Source organism: Pelecanus crispus, chromosome 2, assembly GCF_030463565.1.
Source record: "Pelecanus crispus isolate bPelCri1 chromosome 2, bPelCri1.pri, whole genome shotgun sequence".
Taxonomy (NCBI): Eukaryota; Metazoa; Chordata; class Aves; order Pelecaniformes; family Pelecanidae; genus Pelecanus; species Pelecanus crispus.
The window spans coordinates 76,625,319-76,650,489 of NC_134644.1; the positions used below are offsets into that span (position 1 = coordinate 76,625,319).

Below are 25,171 nucleotides of genomic sequence, written 5' to 3' on the forward strand. Positions count from 1 at the left end.
GCACGCAGGAAATGTTATCTCTGAAGCTCTTTTACCTTTGATCATACAACTGGTCTGGTGTTTCATCCATTTTTCACAATGATGCTCCCAAACCACCCACACATCTCAGGAAAAGCAGAAAAAAAGATGATGTTGCTTTTCAGATGAACATGAACGGACCTGGAAAGGGCAGAAACAGATAGTAGCTGACAGTTCAGAGAGAGGTGCTGCTGGAGTTAAATTGAGCAATAGCTTCCTGACTAATTTGTCACCACACCTGCTCAGTAACAGGACCCCTTGTGCCTCCTGCTCTACCCAGAAAATAAATCTGTGGTTCCCTGAAAATGCACTGATGGCTGAGAATATAAAAGACAGGTAGTAACTCTAAGAGAGAATTATTTGTTTAACTAAATATGGCAATGTACTGGTTAATTATATATATATATATATATAAAAAGATAAATAAAATTAACAGTAATGCTTAAGCCCCTCCCACCCTGAAAAATAAAAGAAGGTTAAGAGAGGAAGAAAAATGTATAAGGACAAATTATAAAATAAAATTTTAAGGGAGGCATTTAAATGAAGGAGGTATCATAGCAAAATAAATCAAAAGAGGGAATTTGTTCCAAAATGAAACCAAGAAAGGAGAGAGCATACAGAGATTCAGAAAATTATGAGGAGTAGAAAACTAAATAGAGGTTATGGTGACAGGAAGCCGTTTAGTTTTATTATGCTCGGATAACACAGGCTGTAATTGTTCATGAAAGCATCCAACTCAAGGAAATTTCCATTGACAAGAGGACGTTTCCCAACAAAGAGCTGAACAACTGAGTAAACACCTCAAGGGTCAACCAATAAACACTGGCTTCATGAGCCTCATAAGACAGCACCGAAGTGGGTTTTTACTTTTACTTTGCAGTAACATACCGACAGAGAAGATACAAGCATGAGTCTTGGCCACAAGTGGTTGTCAGCACGCAAGCTCTGTGGGGAATTTGTCTGAAAGGAGAAACACGGGCAGTTTTTCAAAAGCACTTGATGGTGTCCAACTATGCCCAATGGAGTTTAGTTTGGCCAGTGGTAACTGTTTGTGAAAAATCCCCTGCTAAAGTCTCACATGTTAATGGAAAGCAGACACGGAGGGTATGTAAATGCAGATGAATTAGAAACAAACAGCTATGGTCAACCGAGGCATCATTTCCTTCACTCTGGAGTCAAACAGGGTCAAACCAAGTCAAACTGCGACGCACGCGTTAGGCATATGAGTGATCTCAGCAGCTCTGGGGAGATTATTCATGGGCTTAAAACTCAGCCTAGGCTGGAACCTGCAGCTGAGCACAAACTCTACCCAACCCTGTCTTCTCAGCCCCAGGAAACTTGCTTTTTCTTATATTCTCAACAGCAAAACAAGGGTATAACATTGAATAAATACACAAATTACTGAAAATATGGGAAGTAAAAATTCCATATGGTCTTCCCAAAGAGTGGAAATAATACCCAGAGAGGACTATTTATCTCAGTTTAAACTCATGAACCTGAAACGTATCCTGGGTAACATACAACATAGGGTAGGAAACAAAAACTAAAGAAGCAGGAGAATGTTATAATTTAATCCTTCTCCACAGGAGATGAGTTAACATGCCAATATTTCAGATAAAGTTCAGCCTACGTTTAAGAAACTTTCTTCCCCCTGTATTCATATGCCAGAGTTTATGAGCAACAAAAAGAATTTTGCAATGTTATAACAAGTTCAGATTCATCTGATTTTGTCAGGAAAAAAGCAAAGAAACCAAACCTGAGTTAAAAATCATAGTAAGTGCCAAAAGGAGCCACAGAGGATTTTTAAATCAAATGTTTGGAGTCAGAACTCAGATTATAAGTGTGATTAGTTTACAAAATGTCTCTGATAATTTTGAAAGTCCCATAACTTTTATCTTTCCACTGTACAAATAAATTTTAAACCCCCACATTTAAAATACTTCTGTCCATACAAAATTTGTAAGCTGAAAGATTTCCTCAAGAAATAGAGGTTATTAGACAATACATTAATATTTCAAAGAACATAAAAATAAGTACTAACAGGATTCCTGCCAAGAGAATTAAAAAAAAATCTCTGATTCAGTTCAGTTCATTGTCTCCCACCGCCTCCCGCAGCATTCTCCTAGAGAAGCTGGCAGCTCATGGCTTAAGCAGGTGTACTCTTTCCTGGGTAAAAAACTGGCTGGATGGCCAAGCCCAGAGAGTTGTGAACAGTGTTAAATCCAGTTGGCAACCGGTCACAAGCGGTGTTCCCCAGAGCTCAGTTTGCGGGCCAGTCTTGTTTATTATCTTTATCAACAATCTGGGTGAGGGGATTGAGTGCGCCCTCAGTACAGAGGCTCTACAGAGGGACCTGGACAGGCTGGACCGATGGGCCGAGGCCAACTGTATGAGATTTAACAAGGCCAAGTGCCGGGTCCTGCACTTGGGTCACAACAACCCCATCCAACGCTACAGGCTTGGGGAAGAGTGGCTGGAAAGCTGCCTGGCCGAAAAGGACCTGGGGGTGTTGGTAGACAGCCGGCTGAACATGAGCCAGCAGTGTGCCCAGGTGGCCAAGAAGGCCAACAGTATCCTGGCTTGTATCAGGAATCGTGTGGCCAGCAGGAGCAGGGAAGTGATCGTCCCCCTGTACTCAGCACTGGTGAGGCTGAATCTCAAGTACTGTGTCCAGTTTTGGGTCCCTCACTACAAGAAAGACATTGAGGTGCTGGAGCGTGTTCAGAGAAGGGCAACAAAGCTGGTGAAGACTCTGGAAAATAAGTCTTATGAGGAGCGGCTGAGGGAATTGGGATTATTTAGCCTAGAGAAGAGGAGGCCGAGGGGAGACCTTATCGCTCTCTACAACTACCTGAAAGGAGGTTGTAGTGAGGTGGGTGTTGGTCTCTTCTCCCAAGTAACTAGCAATAGGACGAGAGGAAATGGCCTCAAGTTGTGTCAGGGGAGGTTTAGACTGGATATTGGGAGAAATTTCTTTACTGAAAGAGTGTTCCAACATTGGAACAGGCTGCCCAGATTGGTGGTGGAGTCACCATCCCTGGAGGTGTTCAAAAAATGGGTAGACGTGGCACTTTGGGACATGGTTTAGTAGGCATGGTGGTGTTGGGTTGACGGCTGGACTACATGAGCTTAGAGGTCTTTTCCAACCTTAATGATCCGATTCTATTCTATTCTATTCTATTGATAGCCTGATCAGTACACACAGCTATTGTTTTAGCCTGTTTTCCTTACCTTGGAGTGAAATAGGTTTTTTCTCCCTCTGTGATAATTATTTTTGACAGTTTCACTGTTTATATGTGAAACTGAGAAACTGTTAATTGAAATAAAAAAATGAGTCACTGTTTCCAGAAATTTTTGCCAATGTTTTGATCTGTGTCAATCTGAGCTTAATTATTAGGTTTTCTTTAAAGCAAGAGGCAAAACTGTGTATTTTAATTTGGCCCCGTACAAATACTGCACTTTTCAGACATACGTCAGTTTAAGGATATAAAGTGCAGCTAAATAGGGTTGAAAGTATATTTTATGACCATGCACTAGAGACTTATGGTAAAAATAACTCGAATGAGAAAATACAGCTTTTTTATTGAGAAGGATACAAGGAGTCTTTAAAGCCTTTCAAGCAGATATGATTAACCATGATATATGGTCTATCACTAACGATGCTGCCGAAGTCAACGTCTATCAGCTGTGAGAAGGAAATAATTTGGATAGCCAACTGCATGTTGTAGGCAAAGGGCAGGCTTTGCACCCCGTAGCCAACCACGCGTTCCTCTGGTGTCTGCTGTATAAATGCGCATCTGCTCTTGTAAACATGCTCGGTTATGTGGTAGAAATTCCACTGTGATTTTACCGTTAATGGACAAACTGGGCTCGGCAGAAATACGTGAAGTCACCAGTAAACTCTGGGATAGCAGAAGTGCAAGGAAAGATTTTCTCATGTTTATTGGGCCTGGGGTGTACGTGGACATGAGAAGGAGGTGGGGGAAAAAAAAAAAGCAGCTTTATATCCACAAAGGAAAAATGCTAAACCAAAAAATTTTCATCCTAGGTGTGCATGAAGTAGCTGAGAAGTGTTGTAGAAATGTGTCTCAAGAAGGCATTTGCGTGGCACGTTTAAATGGCCCTACAAAAGGCATGTCTAGTTAATAAATACAGTGATTCTCTCTAACTAGGAAAAAGCTAATAATATATTAATAAATAAAATTGGATTCATATATGGCAAAATATTTTCTAAAACATACAATTATTTGTACAGAAGACACAGCACACACTTTAATAAGTCATGTGCCAGTGTCAGCATTGGACTTGGGATGAAAGCAGCTTTCCTATGCCACAGAAATTTTTTTTTTTTTTTTCTTTTTCTGAGTCAGGATAGATCCAAGACCTTTAACAAACTGTTCACAAAACAAGGGGCAGACAGGCCCACTCCTGAATGCTTTTGCTGCTCTTGGAGATGGAAGCACTCTTCCAGGCAGTTAGGAAGCTCAGCTTCAAACCCCTGCAAATCAGGCAGAGCAGAAATTTGAACCTACCCCTCCCACTAAACTCTTGGCTATTTCCAAAAGCAGCCAAATTTTCTAGCTTTGCCAGTAACTTTCAAACTTCTTTTGATTTACAGGCCCCTGGGTATTTTCTCTAACTCCTCTATAGGTGGAGGAGCCTGCCAAAAAATAACTAGTTAAGCAAATTGGCATTTTCTGAATCAACACAGAATAAAAAGAAGAGCTCCCAACTGTCTTTCACAACCACTATGAGTTTGCCACTCATCTGGAGTGCCAATGCATGTGCTAAAGCAGTGGGCTACCCCTCACTGCCCCCTGCGTATTGTTCCCTGTGACCATATCATGCTGTCTGCACATTGTTAGTGTGCTGCTGCAGGGTGCCTCTGGCCATCATCCAGTGCGATGCCACTCACTCCCGTGAGGCAAATGAGAAATAGCGAATGAGGTGCAAAGCTCTGCTTTTCTCTCCTCTTCCCCCTTTCCTGCGGGATTCACATACCATAAGGCAGTGCAAAGACGTATGAACTGAGAAAGAGAAAAAGTTGGCTAAGAGAGTGGAGAGGGTGGTGGTCTTACGTCATGATGGCTTGGTCCCACCAGAAGAGGAGAGCCCCCATTTCTCCATGCTTTCATCCTCTGCTTCTGGACACATGCACTTGCACTGGCTCTGGAGTCTGTGTGGCCCTTGGTAGCTGGTTCGGAGGAAAACTTAGGCTGGGTGAGAGATGCCCAGAGGGTGCTTTGCCGAATCACACTCAACTTCTTCTCTAGAGTCTCCCGTAAAGGGCTGCCCAGCTCCCTTAGGTGGTCGTTTCCCTGCTTGCCCTTGCTACGTAATTCCCAGGATAAAGTTACATCTCTCAAGGAAAACTGAGCCAATCGCCCTTGGTGCTACCCACGATGGGCATGGAGAACTCGCCCATCACAGTCATCACTGTATCAACTTCTCAAGCCTTTGAAACCTCTCTCATTTTCCTTTTCTCTCTAGACACAACAATGCTTTCAGTCTTGATTTTTATGCCTGTCTTTGGACTGCTTTCCTGTTCATACTTCCTTGCTGTTTGTCCTGTCCTTTTCTGGACATGCTCCAAATTATCTGCACCTGTCAAAATGGGGTGCCCTAAATCAGAGACAGAGTGCCAGCCAAAAACATCATCAATTCAAGTGGAGCAGCATAGTTACTTCCCAGGTCTTTCTTACACACAATATGCCCGTTAATACCATCCCAGAATGCCACATGCTTTTTCTATTAAAGCAGCACCATACTGCTGACTTGTACTTATTTAACATTCACTCTGAGAACAAAAAGCCCCAAACTAAGGAAATAAGTATATAAAATAACCCCCACTTAAAAACTGTTCACTTCAACAAAGGATTATTTCACCAGGTCACTCCTACTAAATCCCTCTTAGGACAGCAATAATACAGCTGGAACAACCAGCTTAAGGTTGTTAAAAGTGTTTAAATTAATTAAAAGACTAGCAAGGACATTTCATGTGTCTCAAAGGAATTTTGTAGCCCACTGGATGTCGGATGAAAACCAGGACTTACATCCACTTCGCATAGTAGACAAATCCACTGTGAAAGGCTAAAGCCTAAAAGTGAGGACAAAGTGCAAGTTTTCCATCATTGCTGTCTTGCATGGGCATTTTGGTTTTATTCAAAAGACAAACTATTGACCACCTATGGAAAATAAACTTTTTTTTAATAATTCTAAAAGCATCTTAACAGACAGATTTCTGACTAAAAGACAGTTACAGGGATTATATATGAAAACTGTGTGTACCAAAGTAATTTTTCTCGTTAAATGAATCACTTGTGGTTATACAACAAGACCTCTGCTATCAACCAAGCGGGTTGTAGAGCTGAAGAATACCTTTGTGAACAGTGGAAAATCTCAGTGCCAATGAGTGAGAGGAACTGGAACATCAAATAAATCTTTTCTGTCTCCTTTCTCTGAAAAATGGTAACTGAGAGGGAAGGGTTATTTTGGTAGTAGGACAGCCAGGTATGAATGGCATCTCCTGGGGGTGCACTGGGGGCCTGAGGGAGGACATGCAGCTTCCAGTGAGCTGTCATTTGGCAGCAGCAGACAAAAATGGATGTCTGCCTTTTAAACAAATAGGTAAAGAATGTTTTCATGCATGCTGTATGTAGCTCAATGTGCATTTAAAGAATTTAATGTGTATTTGTGGCAACTTATACTATAAATACACAGCAATAAAACTTTGACACCACGCTACCATATCAGATACTCAGCACAGCTTCTGACAAATATGTACATTGAAGGTACTAGAACCACTTTCCTGGGACAAGAGGAAACTTCATACCATACACCCAGCAGGTTGTGCCTTTAGGGAAAAACAAAAAATCAGTAGTTTGGTGGTTTTTTCTGTTTAAAAGTCTATTTATCTTTCTCTGCTGTGCCCTCCCCTCCCCGCCCCCCCCGCTTTCTCCCCCATCTACCCATGAAACTATGTGCTTAATTAATAGGAATTTAACCAACTAGTCAGCTATAGTTGTTGCTATAGTTTTCTCCCATTACACCTCATTGACTGTTTTTGCTGTGTTGTTCCCCAGCATTGTTTAGGCCTTCTGTCCTAGGTATTACAACTTAAAACTATCATTTGCTTGCACAGGGAATATTACAAAATTTTAGTGGGGAAATTTCACCCCAACAAATTATCTTCTGAAGTTGCCACAAATCTGCCAACAAGTCGAGGTGTTAGCATCCCAAGAGCCTCACATTGTCTGTTTAACATCGGAGCCCAGAAGGTCTTCTGCTGTGCTCCCAACCTCCCCACAGTGAGGAACATCCCTCTTGGAGGCAGCTCCCCACCGCAAAACAGTCAGTGCCACCAAGCTGTCTGCCCTGTGCTGAAAATCCTCCGTGCTCAGACAGTTATCATCATAAAAGCCCTTGAAACTGAAGCTGCTTAATACAATTCAAACTCTTTGACAAAAAAAAGAGAGAAGAAAAAAAAAGCTTCTCCAGCAAGCTAACGCTTTACTAACTCTTGGTTAAGCTTTTTTTGAAGTTCCTTCATCGTCTTGAATCACAGCTAACTTAAGTCCTCTGTATGTTTACCACCACATTTTTCAGCTTACAAAGAGAAGCACAACACACTGCAATTGCACTGAAGTAAATAAGAAATGACAATATATAAAATACAGTAACAACTTGAAGAGAACATGAAGGCAATTCATCAATTGCTTAATGAGTTCAAGGAGGAGACTTTTGACATCCTCAAGCGCACATAACAATAGACTTCAATATCTTTTGTACTCTAATGGGAATTACCAAAAAATGTGTTGCATTATAAAATATAAAAGGAAAGCTCACCCATTATAAAGTAACACAGATCATTCTACAGGCAGACCTCATTACAGTATTTTTTACAGCGTACTAACAAGAAAATTTCTGTGCTCATTACTGCAGGGGTACTTCTTCACTATCAAAAAAAATGAAGTATGCGCATTTGTATATAATTACATTCAGTATTGTTAAATAATCCTTTGCTCACGGGCAGGCTTTTGAGCTTCGGAATCAGCAACGACCAAAGGTGAGGCACTGTGACTGGTCAGTGATGGACTCTCTTTTCTCCTCAGCACACGGCTGTATTGCCATTTGCTGTCCTGGAAATGCTTGCTACGCCACACCGTTACCCAGCAAAAAAGAACGGATTGATCCTATTAGGATTTGTCGCTCTTCTGTATATCAGTTGGTAAGAATTACATACTTTAAAACATTTTCTTCAAGTGATCTACTTTGTAAAACAAGGCCAAACGCTGTACTTAGATTCAGGTTCCCTCCCAGGCACATGGGCAACAGCAGTCTGTTCTGTGGAGAAGTCATTTAAACTTCAGCTGAGACCCATGAAATCTATTTCCAGGCACAGGCAGAGCAGGTTTCTTCAAACACAGCACAGGTCCTGAGACCATACATAGTATCTCCTGCTCTTCTAAGGCCTCTTATAGAAAAGCAATGAGAGTGCCATAAACTCTGGGGTCCTTTGAGGTATTTCTGATGCGCTGGAATTTTTATTTCCACCAGTACCATCAAATTTATCTCTGCTCGCTGTCTTGCTCACTGCACAAACACCAAATCTCAAAGGTCTGGGGGTCACAGGAGCAGGAGAGGAGTAAAACTCAGTTTGGTATTTGGCAGGGACACATGGCTGGGTTTAGAAACTTGAGATAGAAAATGATACTCAGAGCCAGGTGCAAACTTGATGGGGAGCAAGGAGGCATCTGCCCCACTACCACCTCCCACTCCACCGGTGGACACCGCCTACATTTCCAGCAATGTGCCACAGTTATCTCCAACCTGTTGGAGGGTAATCCTGAGAGAATAAACTACATCTAACCAGCCCCCCCAGCCCATACCCGTCCACCCACCTCCTCTGTGTGTGTCATGCACCCCTGGAGCTGGGTTTGCATCCGCTCCTGCTCATTGCACCTCGGCTGCAGTGCCGGGGTCTGGAGGCACTGCCCGCTCCATCTAGCTATGGGCAGCTGCCAACACTTCAAACCACTCTGAGGATGTGTTATGTTGAGACTCAGCTCAGGAATGGGTCCGTATAGTTTCAGGGTATGCTGCGATATCACTTTCTAGAGCTGAGGAAACAGCCGGGCCCTAGGGTGGAGGATACAGAACAAGTGGTCAGCAGGGAGCTGACTTGTCCTCATGCAAAGATTTCTGAGAAGTCACTGGGACTGGGACTCCCATCCTTCCCATTCCCACCCACCAGCTCTCACTCTCAGCTAGAGGCTACCTTCAGCCCACCGAATGAAAATCTGGAATAGAAAATAAACTGCACAGATGAAATACTCTTGTCACTTGAAACCCATCAGAGTGGCTGTGGAAGCAATGGACTTCACTGCTTCATTACATAACCAAATTAGGAGCCATTTATCCTAATCCAGCCCAGTGCCTAATAGGATTACAACCACAGCTTCCTAAATTCCTTTTCTATGATCTGGCTCATGCAGTTGCTTAACGCCAGCTTTGTTTTGCTTGTCTTCTGACAGCATTTGGTTTTTACTGTCTTTGAGACCAGATGGCTTTCCAGGCAACTATTGCAGTCATGTGTGCCATGCTTTCCCCTAAAGCCTCTATCAGCTGAGCAATTTCACCCCACAGGAGACATGGCTCATGCCAGGACCCGAATCCTCATCAGAGGATGAGGATCAACACAAGCATCAACACATCTGAGCCCTCCCAGTATCTTCTCTGAATTGATGTTGCATGGTGCTGCAGGGGTCCTGAGTGGAAGGTGGTCCCTTAGAGCATGTGTCCCCTGTGTCCCAGGGCCCTGATAACCGGATAAAAGATATTAGGATTTCAATACATTGCTTTCTCTCCTCCTGAGACAGCAAGGAACCTGCTGTCTGCTTTCTTTTTGCCTCCTTGTCTCAGTTGCCTGCAACCACAGCCAACAGCTTTCAACTAACAGAAAATTTTTTTAGCCTGTGCACTGAAACCTTAACACGTGTACACATTTTACTGTTGGTGCTGCAACCTGGTGATTTAATAGCCCCATTTGGGCATCTTATGTTTCACAAGCAACAGAGTCCTTCCTAAAAGCCTCTCCTTGAACTGTCACTGTCATCGCTGCGCTTCCCCTTCCCCAGTGTCGATGGGCTGAGAACTGACCGGTCCCTGCAAGGCAATAGAGAAACCGAGCAGCCGGTGACGCCTTGCGCCAGGTACCTGCCTCTGAGTGGGGCTTCAGTATAGCTTTGAATACCCATAGCGTTCAAAAAGGAAAGGTGGCTTTCAGCTGTGGGACACGAGGGCTAAGAGAACCATTAGGCATGTTAGTTAATTCATGCAAGGATGTATCTTGCATCTCCCGGTTGCATTAAGTAATGCCTTACTCCTGGGGTCATCACACCGAAAACAGTAAAGAATATATAAATTTTAGAACTGGCATTTTAAATCTTAAAAAGGAAGTAAGAATAGATTGCCCCTTCCCATTTCAGTGGTAATAGATCAGCATAAAATAAACCTTAATCTTCACAATTTTGCATGTGTCTTTGGAGAAAAGTTCAAACTACCTTTGCAAAGGAACATAAATCATTGTAGATTGCACTCTGTACACAAAACTAAAATACAGAAAACCCCAAACCAAATTAAATCTAGAGAAGGATGGTTTTCTTGTATTATGTCCATATTCTGCCTCTGTTAGGAATCAAAATATTTTCCCTTCACTGCATGCTCATTTTCAGTTCACAACCTTTTAATTTTGAATTAACCACAGTCTCAGAGAGCTCATATGTGGCCAATATGTTCTTTTCTCCTTTCCGGATCTTCCATTTAATAATTCCCTAGAGACACTTCTTTTTCCCTTCAGTGAATGTGGTGCTCCTACTAACATTAATGGACGGGTAACGAAAGGAACAGGATCAATCCCCCAGTTGCATCCAGTTGTACTATGACAGCACATCACCTCTCCCTGGTATCTATGTGCTGTCCTCTATCCTATAGCAGTTTGGCAACTTTGGTTGTACTCAGGGGTCTTATCTTAATCTATCCTCCCTGTAATTCTGGGCATTGTCTGCTTCTGACTCACTCACTGATATCCAAGGTAAAATCTTTGTAAAAATTGAAATTTGGTGAAATTAAATCTTCAGAATAATAAGCCTCCAAATCTTGCCAGTATATTTAACAGGTGATTACCCATGAGAAACGAGCAATATGTATTTGCAAGTTGTTGGGTGCATTTTATGAAATCCCCAGAAAAAAAACCAAAAACCGAAAACTGTCAGACATTTTGTGATCAAAATGAGTAAGTTCAGGAATCTGGAGCTATGCCCCACAAGAAAAAACATGGCAACACAGCTCCCACCAAGTCAGAAAGCTGAAAGTGCTTTAGTGCTCCTCCATGGTCATTTGTTTAGGTTTGAAAATACAGGTTGGACTGCTTCATATGAGGCACACCAGCTGGCCAAAATGCATCAAGATAATCTAGTTCCTCATTACAGAAAATAAAGGCAGTTGTCACTCTCTGTTTTACTGTTTGAGACATATTAAGAAAATAGCAGTCCTGTGCAGTGAAGAACACATGGTGACATTTGCAAGGGCTCCAGTTAGCACCCGGTCTTCAGTATTTCTGCTCAGGTTCTCTGTGGCCTTTTGTGCAGGCTTTTTTTTTTTTTTTTTTTTAAATTACTTAGCTGTTTCACAGCCCTATTTGTTTGATGAAAGAACCCTAACTCATGAAAATGAGTCTCTACACTTAACATTTCCATGCTCAGCCCAGACAGCTTCACTACCAATCCCCTCCATTTTTCCACTCTACCCCTTAGGTGTGGATTAGTGAATCTCTCTTTACAGGCAAGGTAAAAACCCACCTTTTTCATGCCCTACCCCTTCCTTCTCTAAGTAGAGAAAGGAGAAATCACCTTTTCAGACTTTTTTTTTTTCCTTAGCACTCTCCCATTCCTCAGTTTCGTGACACAGTTTCAGGCAGGTGGGGCAGCCTGTTTGTCACTTCTCTTTGAGGCGCGATGCTCAGTGTAAGGTGGCAGGCTGGATGCCATCAGATTGCATTCCCATGTTAGTACTGGTGGTGGAAAGTATGGCATACTCCTCAGATGTGATTTTTTTAAATCAAGAATTAAACCTTTTAAGGACTCTTTGGACCCAAAGGTTCTTTTTAGGGAAGTGTTGTCCATCATTAGAATGGCACATCCTCATAACAGTCACTGGAGACCTGCCCCTTTTTTATATTCTTTACATAGTCAATGCAAATATATATAGTTTTATACTTCCCCTCCCCCCCCCATATTTAATATATAAAGACCATTTTTATATTCTTAAGTCCAGGCATTTGCTACCAGCCACTCTTGGGAGCCATAAACAATGAAAATAATATCAGTGAACTGACAGTCACTACAAGATGTTTTCTGAGAGAAGAAAAAGGCTGAAAGAGAGGGCCTCAGTAGAAGAAACAAAGCCCTATAAAGGAGGCATATTCATCCTCTTCCTTTTCCTTCTTTCCCTTTTCCAAACAGTGCTTTGCAAATGGTTCTGGCACAAAAGAGCAAAGCAGCTATATCTGTTTCCTACCTACTTGCTCCTCCTCTTAGACCAAGAGAAAAGACTGAGCGCTGGAGAATTCCCCTTGCCCTCTCACCTCCTCAAGATTTCTTTCCACTCCCCAGAACAATGGCAGGATAGAGACAGTGAGAAACAGCACTTTGTCTCCACAGACTCTCGAGATCTGGATAGGGGCTGAAAAGCTGTTTCAACTAAAGAGCAAACACATATGTGAGAGCTTATTTGAATAAGCTTCACTTAGAATAGCCAAGCGTACATCCCTATTTCTGAGCATTTTGCTATTTGACTGTTATTTTACTTCCATTAATAGCCAATGCCACCAGGGTGACAGCAGAACATTGTGTGCATTTCAACGTGTGCTGAAACCCATCTAATTTAGCAGCAGCTCAAGTGTGCTTCACAGCAAATAGCCCAAATACTGAGGAGATGTATCGACAGCTGAGCTAATTTTCTCTGTGTCAAGATTGTTTTGATAACTTGGCCCTTCAGGAGTTAGAAATCATGAAGTGGTTCTTCTAACTGAATGGTTCTAACCAAAGATCATTTCTCTCCTTGCCTAGGGTCCTGTGGATTTATTCTGTAACAGGAGAGTGGGTATATCCTCTCTTTGCTTTGTTCAGCCCAGCTGGGCTAGCAGCCTTTTTCGCCGGTTGCTTTGCCATCATCGCCTCTTTCTACAGCTTTGGGGAGTTCCTCAACCGTATGATATGGGGTCAGTCCAAGTTTTGTGTTTCACTTCTATCCATATGAAAAAAAAAACATTATCTAAAATTAATTCCTGTGATTGCCTAGGCAGGTGGGGAGAGGAAGAGGGGCCCTTGTACACTGGGGGGTGGCATTTGGGTGCCTGATAGAGATTGCCAGGTCCTAACCAGTTACTAACAAACAGAGAACAAATTGGAGCAAGAATCCAAACACCACCAGATAAAAGGCTTGGCCAAATTTCTCTAACGTGGCTCGAGAAGCACCTCTTACCAGCATACAATCACTGGATTTTGAGTTCCTTCTCAAACAAGGGTCCAGAGAAGCCAAATCTCTCTGGCTAAAACTCTTACACCTGCATCATGTGGTGCTTCTCAGAATAGGGAATGGCACTGTTTACTGACAATTTATAGGAAGGCATTAGTGTATCCAAGTGAAAGCATCGCACCAGCTCCATGAAGCAGCACTTCAGAAAGTTTTACAAACTGTTGAGAACATCTCTCTTCTGCTTAGGTAGTGGTATAGTCAGTAGTGATTTAAAGAAAATGAAAGTCATCTTCCTTGGACAAATGAGCAGTTAGGAAAAAAAAATGTAGTTTAGGAGGACACATTCAACAGGTGGAAGAAAGAAAGAAAGAAAGAACTGATGAAGCAGCATTGAGGGTTTGGCATGGGATATTATTATTATTATTATTTTCCCTTCTGGTTTCCTCTCTCCTTTTTCATTCAAGATTAAGTTTTTGAGGATGAAGGTGTTTCTGTCAGAAAAACGTGTGTATTTTATTTAGGACAAATGTGTGAACATTTGCAATATCTTAAACTAGCTTTCTGATGAAAGAGAAAATGCTGCAAAAACACCTCTGAAAATAAATAAGACAAGCTCCCTCTGTTCTCAGGGAACATTTGATGCCTGATCCATTTTGTGAAGTCTCACACGCCTGTCAAGCCAAAGTAGAGTGTCTGTAGCTAGTCTCTCACCATCCGTACTCAGCTACCTAAAAGCAGCAGATTGACTTTCAAATGTGCTGAATAACCAGCTTCACCGCTTGATACCTTTGCAAATAAGATGCTTGCTCTACATGTCCATGTTTGGAAATTTTGGCTGAATTGCAGAAACATGATACGAGATGAGGATTGCTGGTAAATGAAAACAGATCTGCAGTCTTTCTGCACTAGCTTTGGATTAAGAGACATCACATGAATAGTAACTATTACTAATCAAAGACCACATCATCACTACAAGACAGTATAGGTCTTCATATGAGATCTGATGCATCTAGGTATCAGATTTTTTCATCACTGAGTATGTATTAGTAATTTCAGGCCTAGAGTATGCCTGATACATAAGTTGGAGATAATCAGAATTAAAATAATTTGATTTCCAAGGTGTTAATTGATTGGATAACAGGTCGAGCCAAGCAGAGATCAAATTAACTGCAAAACTTAGACACATTTTAAACAGCTGACTAAATATACTCACTTAAGAGATGTTAATTTAAGAGATTTCTAAAGAAACCGGGGCAAGCACTCAACTTTCTTTTCTGTGCAAACAGAAAGGCTGAAAAACACCCCCCGTTGTGATAGCATGAATGTAACCTCAGGGAACATATATTAACATGGCATACATGATATCCTCCACTGATATCTGGTGTGCTCTTGCAATCCATGGAGGCCTCCTGTGTGTGGTAGGTCTGCCTCTCCATGTATACTTCATATTTTTCAAAGGAGCCACAAAATCACGGCCTTAACAATTACATGGTGTTTTCATCCATGGGCAGGACACTCCCCCTGAGTTACAGTTCCCCATATTTGTGCAAACTCTTGCTGCTTCAGGTGCATCCTCAGCTCTTCACACCCCAGGACTGGCAAAATTCCCTGGATTTGCTCTACACCGATAAAATAAGCTGCAAGCTGCACCCCAGTAGCTGGCAACTCTGTGATATCTGAGGCTGCAGTTTGATAATACGGGGGCTTTGGCAGCAATAACTTCTCAATAAGCTCCTGCGTGCCGCCCCTCACTCCTTCCTACTCCACCACACGTGCCTGTTTCTTGCAAGCAGGGGCAGTTTCCAACTCAGATGATTTTCCTGATCCATTTCCCAGCTGTGTGCACCCAAGAGAAGGGTAGGACTTCCTCAAGCTAGTATTGATAACAAGGTCCCAATAAGCATTGAAACACAGCCAGAGGGAAGCTATTCCAAATTACAGTGTGCCAGAGTCTTAATATGTTCCTGACTGAGATAAATCCTTGGCTCAGCATTGCCAGAGTAAAAACAGCTGCAAAGTGAATGAAAATGCAATTCCAACATACCTTTCTTCTCACAGCAAAAATGGCTCCACGTACTTATTTTTTCATCCTACCCTTTTCTGTTTCACCTTCCCATCACAATAAGGGAGATGATGCAGTTAAAATAACCCTGCAGAAAAAAAAATAAAAACAACCAACCAAAAAACCCACACAAAAAGCAAAATAATCTGTGGTGGCAGGGGACAGACCTCTTCACCTCTCCCTCCCCCAAAAGAAAGGGTACGTGGAAGGGCACTTCTGCCCTCTCTTTTGCTTCCTGCTTAGTCCCCCAAAGGCACAGTCTGAGTTACAGAGTAATGCCGTTGTCCACTAGGTTCCTATAGGCACATCTGGAAACACCTTCTCCGATAACACCTGTAGCCACCAAGCAATTAGGGCTGGCGCTGGCAGCATCTGCCAAGGCAGAGAGCCCTGCCTGGGCTGCTGCAACCAGGGGTCACCCCAAAGCGAAAGGCTCTGGGGCAGCTGCTTTCTTTTTTCTTTCTTTCCCACTCGAAGGAAGAAAGCTTGCTGCGTTTGTGCCCATTTAAGTTGTGTTTATTCAAAGGGGCAAGAAGTGATTAACAAATAGCTCCACGTGAGTGGCAAGCCTGGTTTCCTTCTGGACTTACATCTTGTGACAGACTGTGGGCTGCAAATGAAGCTTGTCCCACAGCATGTCGTGCTTCGTATGGGCTCTCTTCCATGTTCCTTTATAGCTTCAGGCCGCTATCACTTTTCCTAAAACCAGCTACATAAATATTTACTCTTTTTCACCCTTAAAGCCATATTCAGTTCCAACTTATTCCAAAGTCTATGGATGGCAGCTTTCAGATTCAAGCAAGTAATTTTTTAAAGCTACGTCCTGTGCTTGACCAAAAAGATGCAGTATCATTTCTGAGAGCTGGAAAATCCAGGCTGTCGAATAATATAACCTTGTTTTTCCTTTTCAGAACAACCAAAAGATGCCAGACCCTAAATTTGTTTTATTATTTATAGACAAACTGTTTCAGACAGTATTGGAGGTTTTAAAAATGTATTATCTCTCATGTGCCTCTCCCTCCCCTTGCACAGTTGGATTGGTGGTAACTAAGGCAACCCAGCTGCACAGCCTGAGAGGCACAGAAAATAGTACCAGTAATGACTTTTTTTTTTGTTTTAAATCCCAGAGTTTCTAGAGTACTAGACAATGTTGAGCAATACAGAAACTCCAAAGAGGATAATTGGAAACAATGGGCTGATTCTTTTACTGCCATAAGTTTACCTCAGCCAAGAATTTGGCTGCACCGTCCGAGTACCAAAGATGAACAGTGCAATAGCTTCTCCCATTCCCGATGGGTAGAAAACATCACACAGGCAACTGATCTCATGTTACTTTGGCCAGTCAAACTAGAACCCTCAAAAATAAAGCAAAGCAGTTTTCCCTCGGGTTTTGCTCCTGGTGAGACAACTAGATCCTTAGGAGAAATTTGGATCAAAGTTCCCCACACCAGACAGAGCGACATTTCAGGTGAGGCCTCTTCTCTGGCACCAGCATTTAAAGATGGAGCAGATTGATTTGTCTTCCATCTAACACACCTGGGAGAAAAAAAAAAAAACCAAACAACCCCCCAAAAAACCCCAAACCCAAAAAGGCATTCATCAGCTGCTTCATTTCAATACTTTGAAATGCAGGTGGATAGGAACTATAGCTAGCAACAGCTACCCGCTCCACCAGTGATTTAAACGCCCACTGAAGGACACTGGGCAAACCACTTACGAGATTTTACAGCCACAAGGCCTCTGCCAAGTCCAGAGAAATGCTCATCCCCAGGTGGTGGAACTGTTCTTTGGGAGGAAAACAGGGCAGAAAGGGACGCTGGCTGCCAGAGCAGGCAGTAGCTCTGACAGATCCATGCCTGGATGCTCGCTGTCCTCCAGAAGGGAAAGCTTTGGCCAGCAGCTGGCTGAGGAACACCAGCAGGGCAAAGCCAGAATTAAAGGTATTGTAAAGCAAGGGATAAGGCAGTACAACAAGAATAAGAGCCATTGCTCTCAGGAAAACGAGGAAACTCATGGCAGGGTAACTTCCTCATGCCCAGTGTCTACAAGCTCTTGAGTATCTTGCAAAGACATTGCTGAAACAGATTCACCTAAGGCTGAGCTAAAGTTAGATAGCAATCTTCTCTTTAACATATTTTTCCTTTTCTTTTTGGAGTACTTTTGCATTAAATGCATTTTCCAGAAACATAGCATGTTTTAGGAACTGATTGTTTTCACTGGGTTTTATTTTTGTATTTACATGCTTGTGAAACCAAGCTCCCTTAATACCCTGTAGTCAGCTATTGGGAAACCCAGCCTATGTGACAGTGCATCAATCTGTGCAATACAAAGCAATATTATAATATGATTGAATTCTCGATGCTCTCACTCTTCTGAGCAGCTGTTGAGATTGCAGAAACCCGAGTGGCAAATAAAGGGATGCAAAGGGCAACTGTGTGGGGCACAAAGTCATTCTACCGTTGTACTGGTACATGCTGACGAACAGCAGTTTTTGTATGAATGTTAAAATGCTCATGTTCTGCAGGAAGTTATCAATCCAGACACAGGTTCCACTCTCCATTATTACAGTGTCTATGAGGGATTTTTAAACCAAGCCTCCTTTCCAGAAGACATCTTCATTTGTTCTATCATGCCTTTAAAAACAAAGAATAGGAGTCCAGGGTATATCTATTTCTTTCAGTGAACAAATAATGTTTATATCTACTATTTCACTGTATTGCCAGTGACAAATGGAACTCAAATGTAAGAGGATTTACAGCCCAGAGTTTGCAAACCAAATACGAATATTTACTTTTGTCTCATCCATTCATCCTAGTTGTGCCACAAGCCTGTAATGGCCTATTTACATCCTTCATATTTGTCACTCCCCCAAGCTGCAGTTTACCCCTCAGGTAGAGTTCTCTAGCTATTTAAAGGAAACCTGCAGCATCTGTCACATGCCCTACTCTTGCTGACAGGTTTATCTGATGATCTACTTGAGGGAGACTGGATCCGAAGTTCTGGCAACCCAGGGCTTACGATTTCATTGCTGCAGGCCAGGCATTAACAGGTGCTTGCTAATATACTGTCCCTGGACTAATAGGCTAGTCTGGTTTGGGGTTTTTTTTGGTGGAGTTTTTTTCTCCCTCATCTTTAAAATTTCTGTTTGGTCGGGAAAAACTACTTACAGGAACATTTGAGAAGGAAGAAATGCGAGGATTTTGTTCCATATCAGGTCAATTGCCAAATGCTGTGCAGGCTAGAGATAAATAAAACACAGCAATTAGTGTTTCAGAGCCTCTGACGTCTGTGGACAAGGAAAGCACCTTTAAAAGAGGATTCCCTGTGAGTAAATGATCATCAACAGGGAAGAAGAGAGGCTGAGACAGTGCTTTAGGTAAGGGTACCCAAATACATTTGGTTATTGCCACACGTGGTGCCCCACGGCAGCACATCTGGTCTCTAGCTGGTGCTTCAGAAGCTGTGGGTCTTTGGTGGGTCCTCTTCCATCCTGGCCAGTCACGTGAGGATGCTCCAGATATCTTAGCTGCAGGATTAATCATCCGCTGCCTTTTCAGATGAGCTTTATTTTTGAAAGCTTTTCACATATGCTTGCACCAAGCTAGGCTTGTTTGGTGGCAGATACTTTTTCCCCACTAGCAAAGCATCATTGTTGTCAAGCGACGTGGCCCATGGTAGATTTTAAATCATTCCTCAGTAGTTGAGTAATCCCTTACTTGCTAAGGACATCCCAGGCTCATCTGACTTCTGCAGCGCTTCGGCATTAGCAGCTGGTCCAAGCCATGCGCTCATAGCTTACTCCCACTCCCACTCCCAGACAGGTTTGGTTCCCCAGGGATGTTGGGAGGCTGGGGCCAGGTTCACATCCTCCTCCCACCAGTGTGCTTGATCAGTGAGAGGACTTCTCTGTTGTGCCTTTTTTTTCCAATAATCTGTTCTCCTCTGCCTCCAACCAGGAGATTCAATAGTAATACTGGACTACAGGCGGAAAGGCAAGTGAATCCTCCTCTTCAAGCCAAGCAATCTCTCCATGAATGCTGAAGCCATGAAGTAGAGGAAATAAATGCAGCTGTGATAAATCCTTTCTCCAATGCATTGCAGCTTCTGGTGAAGCCATTATGTCATCAGACATATGGAAACCTAGTGGAAAATATGAAATGTTTGCCTCTTACATGATAACTCTGCAACTGCTATGAATAAGAAAATTGTGTTCATCTGTTTACACAGATTTCTCATCTCTTGCACAATGTACGTGAGGATGTGTCCATGGTTAAAACTCGTCACTGGTAAACGAACTCCCTCATGAGCTTGGCACCACTCTGTAAAAGACCTGTGAATGCAAGCCAGCTCTTGTTTGGATTACCCTTCATCAAGTCTGGAAAAAATTAAGAGGAGGGGTAATTTTAACAGTGCTGTGACTTCCAAGCTAGCTAGATAACAAATTGGGCTAACAAGGACTGTAATTAGGAATGTCTGCTCAGAAAGTTCACCATGAAGCCAAGTTCTTCTAACGAGAAGCATTCTGGAATATTAATATGCACCATATCTCCCCTCCATTTTAACAGGAAATCTGAACACAACACTTTCTTCCTTTTTCTTGGTTTCAGTTAATCTTGCAGCAAAAGTAACCTAATTATACTGACTGTATGATTGCTTTGACAGAAAGCATGTTAATTTAAAGCACTGTTTAACATAAAGCTGCCTGCCATATAATTACACTCCATTCACATGTTTACTAATCTTGCTCAATATAGTTGATTTCTGTTATTAGCCTCAACATCTTGTTAACATCTAAAACACTGGAGATCTGCTTTGCAAACGCCAATAAACAGGCAAAACCAACAGTAGCGTAAATGTTCCTAATGGTCAACATGAAAAAGAAAGATCTCTGTTATTAGCCTTGCATTTAAATGAGGATTTGAAACTAGTTGCAGTACTTAAATGTCTAAGTCCATCTTCATTGCCAAAACCCCTAGCTTAAAGCTACTGTGCACGCAGTTCACCGGGGTGTTATTTTCATCTTTCAAATGCTGCTGGAGCTTAGTAAAAACGAAACACATTGTAAGCTGCCTGTAAGCAATAAAAAAAAAAATTATGTGTATACATGATTGTTCTTCTCACGTGTTAAGCACCTGATAAAATTCTAGTCTGGTAAGTTAACATACTAAGGCTAGACTGTAAACTAAGTTAATTCAATGAAAGATGTGCACGCATTCAATAATTCCCAGCTTATCTAGATAACTTGCTTAAGCTAACTTCACAAGGGAAATGTAAGCAATTACACACACACACACACACACACCCCTTTTCTGTTGAAGCTAAAGGAGAACATGGAAAGAAATCAGCTGAAAGATGCTGGTCAAAGCAAATATTTGAGAGAGGCAGACAGAAGAAAAGCCATGAAGGGAATTAGGGAAGAGGAGAAAGTTCAGGAGACTCCCTGTACAGGTATGTTGGGGTGGGGGTTTGGAGGTTTTATTGTTGTTTTTTGTTGGGGGGGGGGGGGGGGGGGGTTGGTGGTGGGTTGGTTTTTTTTTTTTTTCTGTACTAATAGTCAAGTGTAAGCAGTTTAAATGTCAGAAACTCAAAACAAAGCCTGGGCCCTGACACAGAAGGGCACTTCTTTCCACGTCCAGCCAGGAGATGGATGGCAGATCTCGACCTTGCACCTTGGCTCCTGCTCATGCCAAGATTTACCTTTGGGATCTGGCATGGTGGTTTTCCCACTGAACTACAGGGGTCCTGCAGGAGAGGAGAATCACGGGTGGGTGTGTTTGTTTCTTTGAAAAGGGCTCAGAAGAGGCACTGCCCTCTGTTATGTCCTGCATGGAGATCCCAGTTATGCACTTTGGGAGTGATAGGGGAACGCCTGTCCCCAAAACACAACTGCTGGGCTCTTGGGTTTGCTCTCCTCCTTTCTCTGATACACACAAAGCCCTGTAAGGAGGAAAATGTACATCATTGGTCACAAACCCACGTTTTCCCTGTGATTTCAAAAAGGCTTTACTGAGGTACACTGAGTAAGGATCTGGCCTTTATGACATTTACACTAGATTTCTCTTTCCAGTCTGCTTCTCTCACTCATTTTATTTTGAGTAAGTATGCAAAGTCAGTCAGAACTGTTTATTTATAGCTGTAGATTTTCATGGCTGTATAAATTAGATGTTATTACTGAATGAAATGCCCGCCCACTCACCCAGTGCAGCTCTACAGGAATCCTTTCATGCTGCTCGACGGTACGCAGTCTCCATCGGGCGGAAAATGACATGCTTCCAGTCAGACCAAGGGACCGGTGCTTAAACCCTCAGGCGAAAAAACAGCAATTAATTTTTTCCACAGTACAATGTGCAGTATGACAACCACAATTACCTAATGCTATTTAGACCTTCCACTTTTGTTTGGTAGAGAGAAAATGAAGGTTTAAATTCACCAGAGCAAAAATCCCCAAACTAGAACCTACCCCTGAACTTTCTTTTTTACAAGATCAAATGATTTTTTTTTTCTTTGGCAAGAGTGAGGGGGACAGGGAGAGTCAGGGGAAGTAAAAGTAAAATTGGTTGAGACAGAGCACCATCAGAAAATAAGGACCCATCCCATACACACAGAGAGCTATTTCCAGCAGAAACAGCTGGAAAGCAATATCCACCACGATTAGGAGCTTTCATTTTAGCTCACACCTTTGTAACAGTTTACTCCCACAAAAAGCATAGGCAAGTGCTAATTTATTCCCTCCCCAATTTCCCACACAAATTTCTTGGTTTGGGTCTCTGCCAGAGCTTCAGGGTCACAATCTGACCTTAATAACATAACTTAGGATTGTTCCAAGCCTTCAGTGGGACTACTGAAGATTTACTTTGATGGATATGGGGCCGGGATCTGGCATGCAGAAAATATGCATTTACATTCTACCAAAGTGTCTCAAATAGTTGCCCAGGGAGGGTGAAATTCAATTTGAGACCTTGTATTCACTGGGCAGAGCACATAATTAAATATTTTGTGCCACAAAATTAACCAGAGAGTCTCAGGGGTATTGGTAAGAGGAGGCTTAGAATCAACCATGAGAGCCAAACTAAGACCCATTTCCCAGGCACGTTATTCAGTAAATATTGGAAAAAACCACAACATTCATGTAGGGGTTCATAATAATTTTTGTTAGTATTTAAACTTACTGGTTATCTGAGGAAGACGTTATTGGCTGTGTGGATTCATACGAATAATCCCAATATCAAGTTCCGCTCTTGAACTAAAGCTACTGCTTACAGCTAAGAGCTATTTGTGATTGAATTAACCATTTGGAAAAAACAGCAGGTAAAAAACCAAATGCAATTACAATAGGCCAGACCTCATAACAAGTGATCAAAAGCTCCAAAATGAAATTTTTGCCTTTTTAAAGTCTCCAGAGGCCCTAAGCTGCAAGGACTTCAATGTTACTGAAAACCAAACCAAATACCCAAGGTGTTTGATATCAATACACTTTAGTTTAACTTCCAGATATTGGTGTTTAAAAACATGGGTTTGAGTAAAACCTCTAGGATATGGCCCAATAATAGTTCTGAGCTATAAAATTTAATAATAATACTTGGTGTTTCATTGTTACCTTCTAGCAAACGCTCTCAAAACATTTAAGCAAACCTTCAAGTTCCTTTCAAATTGAGAAGGTAATTTCCCTCACTACCCAGAGAGCAGCACATATATAAGAAAATAACACTTTTTTTCTCTACCTGAGACAAACAGAACTACGTCCTCTGTGTATGCAGGACAATCTGGTTTCTGTCGGTAAGAACTATGTTCCTCAAGGAGAAAAGAGACGGAAACCTACATACACCAACAGAAACCTGCTTTTCGTTTTGAGATGTGCGTTCAAGTTTGTGGCGTGGAACCACCTAGCAACAATGCCATCGCCAGCTGGCAGGTGAAAGACACATTCTTCACTTAGTCTACTAAAAGTTTGCGTGCTACAACACACCACCAGTTCTGCCTGTCTTTGGAAACACCAATTTTTCCTTCTGCTGCTTTTCTTCCACATCGGGATCAAAAGCTCTGGTAGCAGCATCCCTTGGCTCTGACACGGCACACAGGCGTGCTGCACATGCGCACAGGGAAAGGGTCCATCTGCGAAGAGTTCAGGCCCCCAGTTTACAAACTCGGTGCCACAGAGGTGACTGTCCCCAGGCGCGGAGGTGGCCGTTCCCACGGCAGAGGCAATCGAGCGGGCAGCGCACCTCCCTTGCCTCCCTGATGTGGTCTCACCCAGAGGCTTGCAAGGACTCCGGCTGTTCTTGTCCAGGCCCACAAATCACCTTTCCCTGCCCTCAGCCAGCAGCGGGAACTCCCAAAAATCAAGGGAACAGTCTCAGCTCCCGAGTCAGAAGCTCACGCGGGTTGCGTGACAGCCGCGTGCACCGTGGCGCGGCCGCAGCAGGGTTCGGCGCGCCCAAGCATCAGCGCCAACGCGTGAAACGAGGACACATGTATGCAAGGAGAGCAGCTCCGTGCTTAAGCGTTTGTTTCCACCAGGCTTTTCTAGATGCCGACAGGGAGAAGGACGATTTTGGAAGCGTGCCTCCCAAATGGGAAGAAATGCACATTAAAGTGTGTGTGTGGGGGGGTATTTGCTACCGGCGGGCTCTCGAGCCCCAGAAAAACGTGCCTAAATTCAGCACCTCCGTTCCAGCGAAGGTTCTGACATTTTGACCGTTCTACTTCTTTTCGCTTCAAAAAAAAAAAAAAAAAAAAAAAAAAAAAGGGGGGGGGTGGTGTTGGAAGCCGGCCCCGGGGCTCCCGAGGCGCCACAGCGCCACCTGGTGGGGCGGGCGAGCGCCGCCGCCTGCCCACGCCCCCGCGGGAGCGGGAGATCCCGGGGAAAGCCCCGAGGCTGCCCTGCAGGTTGTGGGGGGCAAAAAAAAAAAAAAAAAAGCTGCAGCTGTGGGTTATTTTAACGTTACCTATGATGTTCCGGGATGCTGCAACCGGGGCTGGCTTCAACATTATAAGCAGCATTGATTAACGTTTCATTAGCAGGCACACCACCTGAATTTGCCACGGGGTGCGCTAGCATTTACTCCTCAAGCACCGGTGGAGGCTTTTGGTGCAGGCATTGTTTCACTTGCCCAGCCGGGAGTCCAAACCAGCCCCAGCCCAAAAGAAAAGCCACATTCTGTCCCAGCTGTGTCATCTCACAACCAACCGGCACTGTGTTCTTAAGTCAAAATCACAGGGAGAATAAATAAAAAGTTGGTCATGTAACAATCATGTGCAAGAGGAATCATAGAATCGTTTAGGTTGGAAAAGACCTTTAAGATCATCCAGTCCAATCATTAACCTACACTACCAAGTCTACTCTAAGCCAATCAAGGGTAGACTAGACTAAACCATGTCCCAAAGTGCCACATCTACCCATTTTTTGAACACAAGGAAAGGAACAAAAGTTAGAGCACATTATTTTTATCTATACTGCCAGGTTTGGGGTTGGGTTTTTTCTTTTTTTTTTTTTTTTTTTTAAAAGAGATGTTGCCAAATAGTTTTGACCTTGAATCACACATACCTTAAAATGGC

At 42.8% G+C, this 25,171-nt stretch overlaps 1 protein-coding gene across 1 annotated transcript in view; it reads left to right on the top strand.

Moving 5' to 3' along the window:
- Positions 1 to 19,616, top strand: part of ADTRP (androgen dependent TFPI regulating protein) — a 33,363-nt gene extending 13,747 nt beyond the window's left edge. Inside the window, exons 4-6 of the mRNA XM_075706459.1 lie at positions 8,130 to 8,245; positions 13,146 to 13,297; positions 19,573 to 19,616. Coding sequence (XP_075562574.1) covers positions 8,130 to 8,245; positions 13,146 to 13,297; positions 19,573 to 19,616 — 312 coding nt within the window. The remainder of the gene's footprint in view (positions 1 to 8,129; positions 8,246 to 13,145; positions 13,298 to 19,572) is intronic.
- Positions 19,617 to 25,171: the final 5,555 nt, after the last annotated feature.